Source organism: Mustela nigripes, chromosome 9 (assembly GCF_022355385.1).
Source record: "Mustela nigripes isolate SB6536 chromosome 9, MUSNIG.SB6536, whole genome shotgun sequence".
Classification (NCBI taxonomy): Eukaryota; Metazoa; Chordata; class Mammalia; order Carnivora; family Mustelidae; genus Mustela; species Mustela nigripes.
In genome coordinates this window covers 38,036,105-38,047,111 of record NC_081565.1, presented here as the reverse complement: position 1 = coordinate 38,047,111, position 11,007 = coordinate 38,036,105, and the positions used below count along the sequence as shown (strand labels likewise).

At 42.0% G+C, this 11,007-nt stretch overlaps 1 protein-coding gene across 2 annotated transcripts; it reads left to right on the top strand.

Annotated features, from left to right (window-relative positions):
- Positions 1-534: 534 nt before the first annotated feature.
- TMEM215 (transmembrane protein 215) lies at positions 535-2,892 on the top strand. 2 transcript variants are annotated; one of them, XM_059412271.1, is made up of 2 exons: positions 535-833; positions 1,154-2,892. In XM_059412271.1, the coding sequence occupies exon 2, from the start codon at positions 1,212-1,214 to the stop codon at positions 1,914-1,916; it is 705 nt and encodes a 234-aa protein (XP_059268254.1). In that variant the 5' UTR covers positions 535-833; positions 1,154-1,211; the 3' UTR covers positions 1,917-2,892. The 2 variants fall into 2 exon arrangements, with proteins under 2 accessions (XP_059268254.1, XP_059268253.1); XM_059412270.1 differs by having other exon boundaries at positions 535-982.
- The last annotated feature ends 8,115 nt before the right edge of the window (positions 2,893-11,007 follow it).

The window sequence follows — 11,007 nt, the reverse complement described above, 5'->3', positions numbered from 1 at the left end:
GTTCTGCACACCGCTGCCGCCCAGCGCCGGCACCAAGAGCAGTCGGCCAGCAGTGGGACCCTGGAGCATTCCGTACAGCCCTCTGAGCCCTGAGAGCCTAGCGGTTGAGAGGCCCGTGGTCAGAGACCCCCCCTGGGAGCTCTGCTCTCAGTCGGGTCGCATCATCCAGATTTGTAACTGGAGAAAGGTCCAGGTCCCCGAGGAAGATCTCCAGCTAGCACTCTCTGACCCTCGGACCTGAACTCGGGGTCCAGGCTGCCCCGTGGGCAAACCGTCCCGAGTCCCGCTCTCTGGCCAGCGACAGTCTTGCGCCCCCAGACTCTCCCCAGGCACGGAGGCAGTTGCAGGCGTCCTGCTCAGCCCTCCTGGGCAGCGGCGGAACGAACCCCAGCTGCTCCAAGCACCCCGACTGGACCCTGGGCAACCACTTCTGTCCGGGTGGCTCTCGCCGGGGTCTGAACCCCTTGCGCCCCCGCGCGTCCTTCTTTGTTTCTGAGCTTGTTCTGAAAGTGATGTAACGAGGCCAGACTCCGAGCGCTGCTTTCCCTCTTTCCCAGACTAAGTCCTTCCTCCCGCCAGGACCCGGGGCTCTGCGCCAGAGCCCGGCGCTGGGCTGTGCCTCCACTCCACTCGCAGAGCTCTGGAGACCGACGCGCACTGTTGAGAAAGACTCGCTCCCACGTCCCACCTCCTGGATGCGGAGTCAGTGGGGAAAGCGAGGCTTTCCTGACAGAAACAAGGGAGAGAGCCGAGGGGACAGCTGTTGTGGAGGTTTCTAAGGAGACTCAGACTGGCTTCTTTCCCTGCTCCTGGGAGACAGCAGGAAACCTCAGGTACCTCAGTGACCCCAGTCTCTGTATGTTTATATGAAAGCGAAAGAGGCAGTAAGAAAGAGACAGAGGAAAAAAGAGAGAGAGAGAAACAGAGGAAGAAATAGAGATCCAGAGACCGTGGTTGACAGACAAGTGGAGACAGACAACGGGTAAGAGAGAGAGAGACTTGGTGGGTGGAAAATTGACTTGTTTCCTTCATTCCTTTTCTTTCTTTCTTTCTTTTTTTCTTTCTTTCTTTCTTTCTTTCTTTCTTTCTTTCTTTCTTTCTTTCTTTCTTTCTTTCTTTCCTTTTTAACCCACTGTGGTTTTGCCTCTGACAGAAGAGAGAACTGCTGCTCCCTAGCCAGCAAGTAGCCCCCAATCTGGATGGAGTGAAAGATGCGGCCTGATGATATAAACCCGAGGACTGGGCTGGTGGTGGCCCTGGTCAGTGTCTTTCTGGTCTTTGGCTTCATGTTCACCGTCTCTGGGATGAAAGGAGAGACTCTTGGAAACATCCCCCTCCTGGCCATCGGGCCAGCCATCTGCCTACCAGGCATCGCAGCCATTGCCCTGGCCAGGAAAACTGAGGGATGCACCAAGTGGCCTGAAAATGAGCTGCTATGGGTCCGCAAATTGCCCTGCTTCCGGAAACCCAAGGACAAGGAGGTGGTGGAACTGCTGCGGACCCCTTCAGACCTGGAATCGGGCAAGGGAAGCTCAGATGAGCTGGCTAAGAAGGCCAGCCTCAGGGGGAAGCCCCCGTGCCAGGGGCAGACAGAGGTGGCTGTGGCCAGTGCCATCACTACCCCCACACCCACGGAAGGAGAACGCCAGAGCCTGGTCCAGAACGGGCATCAGGAGGAGACATCCAGATACCTGGATGGCTACTGTCCCTCAGGCAGTTCCCTTGTCTACAGTGCCTTGGATGCCAAGTGCTCAGCCTGGGACAGATCTGACTGCCCGGAGCCTGAGGACAGCATCTTCTTTGTGCCCCAGGACAGTATCATCGTTTGCTCCTACAAGCAGAACAGTCCCTATGACAGATACTGTTGTTACATCAATCAGAGCCAAGGCAGGTGGGACCACGAGACAATAGTCTAAGCTTTGCATACAAGAGTCGCTGTGTTGATAGAAATGTGACTACACTCAGCTTCCTGGGGAAGGAAACTGCCCTGCTCAACAGCCTTCAGACTGTTAGAAATTGACTTGGTATGTGATGGGTGTGCAAGCCTCGGGTGCCTGAAGGCATGTAAATAGGCATGTTGGGGACACATTTTAGAGAAGGGTGATGAGGGTTAAGGACACTGAAGAGGCAGTGAGTAGGAGAGAAAGCAGTTCCAATTGCTTTTTAACAATTATACCATGAGGGATGTTTTGTAAAATAACCCAGAAAGTGCTACTCAGCACCTGCTAAAAGCAAGATAAATCTAGAGTAGGCTGCAGATATCAGGCATGAAATGATACATGGGCTTGCCATAGGGAAACTGAGCAGCTTTCAGTTGGAATAAATCGAAAGACAAAACAATTTAGTGCTTCATTGTATGAAATGATTTTTTCCAGTGAAAGGTTTTCACACTTATTATTTGCTGAAAGAAAAAAGTCAAGACAGAAAAGCTACTCCCTCCTTAGATGGAATGGTTTTTGGAGAAAGGGGAGTTGAATTATGTAATTGAGTTTCATGATATTATCCTCTGACAAGATCAGAGATTTCAAATAAAGTAAAATAAATGTGTGACCAGCTAGGTAAAAAACTAAAAATTTTAGATGGCTATGTTACTTCTTAAACTATTCATTTAAATTGATTTACTGGGTCTTTATCTTAAGTGTTTTTTTTAAATATTTGCTATCATTCATGTATAATTTGCTCATCGGGTGCAAAATGACTTGATGTAATATTTTCATTGATTAGAATTTGTGTTCATCAAGTCAAAATGGGTTTTACATATGTATACAAGTGTCTTTAACATTTCTGGGAGTCCTGGTAATAACTATTCCTATATGCCTTTTGAAATCTGAAAATGATGAAATCAACACATTAGTCTTGAACTTTATGCAGAATTTACATAAAATGCAATGGTTAAACTTCTAGAAGTGTCATTATTTGTACATTTATTCAACATTCCCAGAGACTATAAAAACCAATGAAACAAAAGTTAATCTACTAGATTAAACTAAAGCTCAGTTTTTATTAAGTTCACCTAATCAGTGAGCATTGCACGACAAAGGTCTGTTTTATTTCATACTTAATTTTTTTGCTGCTGAGGGAAAAGGGCACAAAGGGATCCTAAAATGTATTTTCTGTTTCACTTGCTTAACTATAATAGACAAGAGGGCAATCAGCCAGGATACCATTTAGTCCCTGTTGAAGAGAAATATTGAATTATATAGAGAAATCATGATATATTTCATCTTGAAAATCCAATATTTTGTCTCCTTCAAAGAATGATGATTTATTGTTAATGATCAGAGAGTTTCAGCTACTTTTTCCCTAAGGGGGAATTGAGGACACAAATTCTGGCCATACCCCTTTTGTATATTTCAGATCCAAGTCTGCAAGTCTTTAAGTGTAGCATTCAGTCTTAAGAATCATGCCCTTAAAAATCACAATTTCCAAACCAAGTTCAACATCAAAAGAGTATGATTTTTTTTTTTTAGTAGGGCTTAAATGTCAGAAAATGAGATGTGTGATTCTGAGCAAATTTTATCTTCTTGTACCTCAGTTCTCACTCTTCAGAAATCAGGGAGGAGTGGGACTGACTTACACTAGAGTATGTCTATCGTTCATTCCCGGTTTGAATATTCTATGGCATCATGTCAAAGACACTTTGTATAATGCCAGGGGATGAGATATAACAAAATGCATGCCAAAGTTATGCAATTCATGATAAAAATTATATGACATTGATTAACTTCTTACTACTGCTCAAAATGATTTTGTAGGTGTATGAAAGCAGATTTGTTTTATTGCCAAATATTATTTATTTACCAAATACATTACTGGAAATAAATATGTTAATTAAGGATAAAATCTTTTTGGTATTGGTATAGCCCCCAAATAATCCACTAGATGTAATAAATGTAATCTACTTTAGATTTGGCATGGAGGGAAAATAGTTTCCTAAAATCACAGTACCCCTTAATAACTCTGGGGCATTTTGAAAGATGAAAATCGTGTTTCAATGAAGGTGAAAATTATTGGATTATTCTCTTAGAATAAAAACTTCTAATCTGAACAAAAAAAAAAAAACCCTTCTAATCTGTTTGCCATTTGTGGACATCTTCAGGGATGAAGAGATAGCAAGACAGCAAAGAGAGATGTTCACAAAGACTCAGCAAATCCTATACAGGGTCTGAAAAGAGATGCTTGCAGTGTTAAGTATGGTTTAGGTGTGGAAAAGTTACTTTTTGATTTCTTGGAATTAGTTCAACCCCCTTGAGATCTCTCTCTCTCTCTCTCTCTCTCTCTCACACACACACACACACACACACACACCTCAGTGTCCAAATCCAAAGTTAATTAATAGTTTAGAAATCTAAGATATTTCATCACACTTTCAAGTTCTATTTCAGAAGCCACTTACTTTGGTCTTCTTCTTCCGTCCACCTACTTAAGATACTTAAGGTATCTAAATATGCTCTTGAGGGAATTTTCTGCAGTGCTAAAATAATGGTTTGCAAATGTTGACTGCGTGGCTTAGCTTTGACCAGAAAGAATAAAACATGTGATTGTGAGTGTGAATTTTTTAAAAAATCTTATATTAGGTAATCCCTTCCTAATATATAGGAAGGTAGCCTAGTGCCCCAAATCAACACTCAGTGGTTGGGGAAACATTTAGTGCTATTCAGGGGAAGGCAGCCATTCTGTTGAACAGAGGTGGAAGAGAAGGAAAACAAGGTGAAAAACATGAGTGAGCTTGTTAGAGGAAAACAGCAGCTCATGCTAGTCAACAGATGTAGCAAATATTAACATAATAGACAGGAGGACTATTCCCTGTATACATTAAGCACTTTGAGACAGACATAAAACAAACTAGTTATTTTTTTTTACTTGCTACTAATCCAAATAGTCATTTCAACTTGATTTTAAATAGGCATCTCATTTTTGAAATTATTTCTATTGACTTTTTCTTGTTCAATATTCCTATCTATTATGCTCATGGAGTCTTTCTCCAAACTGCTTTTTGATGTTAAAGTGTGAATTCAGCCAAGATTCCCATGCTAGAACATATTTAGAGAACTGTTTCAAGATTTAGTTTCTGTTACAAACATGGCGAACAAAATCCATATATATTTAAGTTCAGACTCACTTCCAAACCCTACTAATCAGGTCCTTTAGAAATGTGTTCAATACTATGGGCTCTTAATATACACTTAGCTGACACATGCAGGGAAGGAAGAACCATTCTCTTAAATGCTTTTCTCTTTTGAATTATCAAACCTCTATCTATTAACATCTCCACTCTGCATCTGTAGTATCATTTACTTGGTAAATTCACTGTTACTACTACTTTATAACATTAAAGAAAATTTTTTTGAAAATCCACAGCCCCACTCTCCTTACAGAACTACTGCATTTTCATTTTAGCATATCATCCTCCAGGACTCCCCCAATGCACCTTAAATATTATAATTGTGTGGTTTTCCTTTCTCTCTTATTTATATGCTAAGTATGTTTTCATGTTTCTACGCAGTGTTCCTGAGTACCATTTAACAATCGTGTAATATGCCATTTTTGAGAGGTACCATAATTTAACATGCCTTCCTTATTGCTAGTCAGATAACATGTCTTATGGATGATTTTTGCATGGCTTTTTTTTCTCATTATTTTTTTTTGTGATTTTTTTTTAATTTTTTATAAACATATATTTTTATCCCCAGGGGTACAGGTCTGTGAATCACCAGGTTTACACACTTCACAGCACTCACCAAAGCACATACCCTCCCCAATGTACATAATTCCACCCCCTTCTCCCAAACCCCCTCCCCCCAGCAACCCTCAGTTTGTTTTGTGAGATTAAGAGTCACTTATGGTTTGTCTCCCTCCCAATCCCATCTTGTTTCATTTATTCTTCTCCTACCCACTTAAGCCCCCATGTTGCATCACCACTTCCTCATATCAGGGAGATCATATGATAGTTGTCTTTCTCCGCTTGACTTATTTCGCTAAGCATGATACGCTCTAGTTCCATCCATGTTGTCACAAATGGCAAGATTTCATTTCTTTTGATGGCTGCATAGTATTCCATTGTGTATATATACCACATCTTCTTGATCCATTCATCTGTTGATGGACATCTAGGTTCTTTCCATAGTTTGGCTATTGTGGACATTGCTGCTATAAACATTTGGGTGCACGTGCCCCTTTGGATCACTACGTTTGTATCTTTAGGGTAAATACCCAATAGTGCAATTGCTGGGTCATAGGGCAGTTCTATTTTCAACATTTTGAGGAACCTCCATGCTTTTTTCCAGAGTGGCTGCACCAGCTTGCATTCCCACCAACAGTGTAGGAGGGTTCCCCTTTCTCCGCATCCTCGCCAGCATCTGTCATTTCCTGACTTGTTGATTTTAGCCATTCTGACTGGTGTGAGGTGATATCTCATTGTGGTTTTGATTTGTATTTCCCTGATGCCGAGTGATATGGAGCACTTTTTCATGTGCATGGCTTTTTTTTCTATTGTTGGTAACACAGCTACATTATTTGTCATTTGCCCAGAGAGGTGAATATTTATAATCAAAAAGCTGTCTCCTTATAGATGACAGTAAAGGGGAAGAAATGTGTAAATGGATCAAACACTTGACATTATTGGTTTTCTCTTGATTCATGACAAGACATAGAGTAAGAGACAAAATAATGCTTCTCAAAAAGGTACGCCCTTTGGGACCAGAGCCAGTATTTTTAAGAATAAGGTGAGATGGAGCCTGTGTTTTTAAGAGTAAGGTGGAACATTTCCCCAGTTAAGATACCACTAGTGTATATCTCAAAATCAGTTTACAGTGGTGTCAATTTTTAAGAGCATAATGTTGAACAAGCAAAATGAAAAATAGATGTAGACAATAATTACTTTGTAATATTGCAAAAGCACATTCTTAAAGTATCTCACCATTTATTTTATTATATAGTTAATATGTATGTATACTGTTACCTATTAGTGACTTACAAATGAACTGGAATTTCAGGAATTCAGCAGAATCTACCCATGAGTTTTCTGTTTCTTCCCTCAGTGGAAAAAATGAACTAAAGATGGAATTATGAACAAATGCTCAGCTCAACCAGATATCTCAATAAAGAACTGAATTCCATTCAGCCTCTCGTCCAGAGAACATGAAATCCTATAAACCCCACTGAGTCATGTCCTTGATTTCTCACCACCTACCACAAGCTCCTTATCTCATGAACACCTCAGAGAAAAAAGTTTATACGTGCCGCTGTCCGGATACAAATAAGGTAGACATTGATATCAGAAGTCTACCATCTTTTACAAATTATTCCTGGGCCTGATCCTTCATAGAGATCTTTTCTCTGTCTTTCCCTTTATTCCTCCACCTGACTGCATGTTACAACCTGCAGACCTGGTATTCTCCATGACAGCACAAGGCTTTACATGCTTTAGCCATAACAAAGGAAAGTGTGACAGAATGGGCCAGTTATAGAACAGGGCATAATGCGACTTAAACGTCTCTTGGACAAATCTATCCCAAGAAAGTTAAATATAACAAGTATCTTTGCAGTTCATCACTTTCTTATTCTTTATGGTAATAAATGATTACATATGAGACAACCCCTCAGTCCGAGGCCAGACCACATTGGTTTGGAAAAAAAAAAAAAAATGGGCTTTTGAACATCAACTGCCCGTAATTCAACACGGAAAGTATGGGGCATACCTTCTCTGTGAGTGGTTAGACCATCAGACCGATTCAGAAAGGCCCGCCTGCCCCTGTGCTCTTCCACATCCCCTCCATCCCCTGCAGCAGCTCTTCGGCTGTGCCCTGCAGCTCACCACCCTGAGCCTTCACCCCATCATTTTCTCTGCCTCACACGTCCACCGTGTCTTCACCCCTCTGCTGGTTAAGGCCCTAACGTCCTTCAGGGGGCAGCTGCCACGTCTTCCACAGTCTTAGATCTTCCCCCTTGGAACGAATACTACTTCTACTATTGTCTGGCCGGACAACACCTTCACCATTATCATCACACGTATTAGCCGGTGGTGTGTCTGTCTCGCTAACTGCACTGTGAACTCTCTGAGGGCAGACGCCATGTTTTATTCACCCTCCCACTGCGGGCTCCCTCCTCCCAAACACACACACACTCTGCCTTACTCAGTGAAAACTCTAAATTGCACCACTTGGGTCACTCTCACAGCCTTCCTTTTTCCGCTTTCTCGCAGGAAAAAAAAATCTACCTTCTTGATTTGAACTAAATTAAATTGAATATAGTCAGCAAAAACGTGGGTTAAAATAGGCTTCTGTGGGTTGGGACCCTAACTTTTATTTAGCATATTGTTTCTTCGGGGAAACCGCATCTTACATAACAAGGAGAAGAAAGAAAGAAACCATTCCAGAATATTTTCTCCTCCCTCCATGACTGACCTACCTCCTACTCCTTGCCTCCCTCCATGAGTCAGTGACCATACCACACATGCAACAAAAACTGGTGGTTCTAGAAGCGCTTGACAACCAAGCTTTTGAATTCCTAACCAGAAAGTAGATAAATCAGTGTACTCAGGTTAACCTGTAAGTAGGTCAACAGAATATAATTTGCCAGCCTGCCTATTGTCCTTCTGCTACGCTTCCATCCGATAATCCTAAACAGGACTCTCCAGGCCACCTGTGTATTCCCTCAGGAGGCTCTCAGGGGGCTGAGTGGTAGACCCTCACCTCCCACCCCCAGTGAAGCTCTTCTCCCCAACATCTGTGAGATGCTCAGAGAATGGTTTGTGGTTCAGAGAAGGCTCTGGCTTGTTCTGGAACAAGATGAGGGCACTGCTCAGCAATTCTCCCGAGTAGTTTTTGAGTCCTGTCTCAAACTTCAGGCTCATGTAAGTGGTCCTGTAAATTTCCCAAACTATCCGACTGAGTGAAAGTGGCATTTAATTTGAGTAACTCTTTTTCTTGACCATGGCAACGATCAAGTTCTCCTTCAACAATAGCAGGAAGCACCTCGTTTGAGTATGGGTGGGGAAGGGGATAGCAAAGGGAAAATGTGTCAGTGTGGAATTGTCAGCACAGGAAGAAGAGCCAACAATCCCTCATTAAGCCAGTCATTGTGGTGACCTCCTCCCCTGCCATCACCACTTTTTATCTCAAACTGAGCAGCAAGTGCTGGAAAATGGACTAAGAGGACAAATCAGATAGAAAAATATTTTAAAACTTAAAAGAGTAAAAGGGAAATGCTAGAGAATTTTGATACATTTTTAATGGCCAAGAAAAGAAAAATAAACAACTTAAGTGTATCCTAATAAGGGCCAAATGTAGCTAAAACTATCCTGCTGGATGGGAGTCAAAAAGGAATATAAATTAGCCTCCAATATATATAAGATCAAACTCACTTAAGAATTACTCAATTTAAAAAAAAAGGAATTACTCAATAGACTAAAAACTACAATCAAAACTAGAAAGTTGGGGCGCCTGGGTTGCTCAGTGGGTTAAAGCCTCTGCCCTTGGCTCAGGTCATGATCCCAGGGTCCTGAGATCAAGCCCCATAACGGGCTCTCTGCTCAGCAGGGAGCCTGCATCCTCCTCTCTCTGCCTGCTTCTCTGCCTACTTGTGATCTCTGTCTGTCAAATAAATAAATAAAATCTTGGAAAAAAAAAAAACTAGAAAGTTAAAAGAGTGTAAGTGAATACTATTGGCCAAAGTTTTCAAAATTGAATCATTTTAAATTCACAAATTTAAAAAAATGTCCCACTGAAAAAACAGGATGTGAGATATGAGCAGCAGTACTGAGACTGGGACAGCCCACCAACCTATACTTGGCAAAGTATACTTAAGCATCTACCTTCTGCTCAGGTTGTGATCCCAGGGTCCTGGGATCTAGCCCAGCATAGGGCTCCCTGTTCAGCAGGGGGTCTGCTCCTCTCTCCTCCTCTTCCTCTCCCCCAACTCGTGCTCTCTCTCTCTCAAATAAATAAAATCTTTAAAATAAATAAATAAATATTCCAATAACCCTCTCCTCAGCTTTGATTAATTAGCTAGAATGGCTTACAGAACTCAGAGAAATTTTTTTAAAAGGTTTCTTTATTTACTTATTTGACTTAGAGAGAAAGAACATGCACAAGCAGGCAGAATAGCAGGGAGAGGGAGAGGGAGAAGCAGTCTTCCCACTGAGCAGGGAGCCCAATATGGGGCTCGATCCTAGGACTCTGTGATCATGACCTGAGCTGAAGGCAGACACTTAATGACTGAGCCACCCAGGTGCCCCAAATTCAGAGAAACATTTTACTCACTAGATTACTGGTTTATTATAAAAGGATATAACTCAATAACAGCCCAATGGGAGAGATGCACAGAACAAGGTATAGAAGAGAGCACAGAGCTTCCATACCTCTCAGATTACACCACTCTTACTGAATCTCCACCTGTTCACCAACCCAGAAATTCTCCGATCCATTCTTCTGGGGTTTTTTGGAAGCTTCATCACATAGGTGTGATTGATTAAATGATCAGTCATCGGTGATTGATTCAATTGCCAGCCTCTCTCCTCTCCCAAGAGGTCAAGGGGTGAGACTGAAAGTTCCAATCCTCTAATCACAAAGTTGATTCCCTTGGCAACCAGCACCCATCTGGTGACCCAGGGGCTTTCCAAAAGTCACCTCATTGACGTAACAAAAGATATCTTTATGGTAGTCATCACTTAGGAAATTTCTACAATTTTAGGACCTATATGCAAGAAACTGGGCAAAGACCAAATATGCATTCCTTCATATAAATCACAATATCACAGAGTCATGGGGGAAAATGTCTGATAGGAGACCTGAAAAATGCATAGGAAGTAGCTGACAAAAAGGGGAGAAAGAGTTCTAAGCCAAGAAAACAGTGTTTATGAAGGCCAGGAAGGAAGAGAAAGCATGACACATGTTTATTTGGAGAAACACAAAACAAAACAAAACAAAACCTATATTAGATGGCTAGAGAGATGACCAGGAAGAGAGGGCCAGGCATTGGCTTAGGCCTCTCCCCACCACTACATTT

Bases quoted from the DNA above. Each gene is read 5' to 3' on its own strand.
- TMEM215 (XM_059412271.1), top strand. From the start codon at position 1,212: ATGCGGCCTGATGATATAAACCCGAGGACTGGGCTGGTGGTGGCCCTG.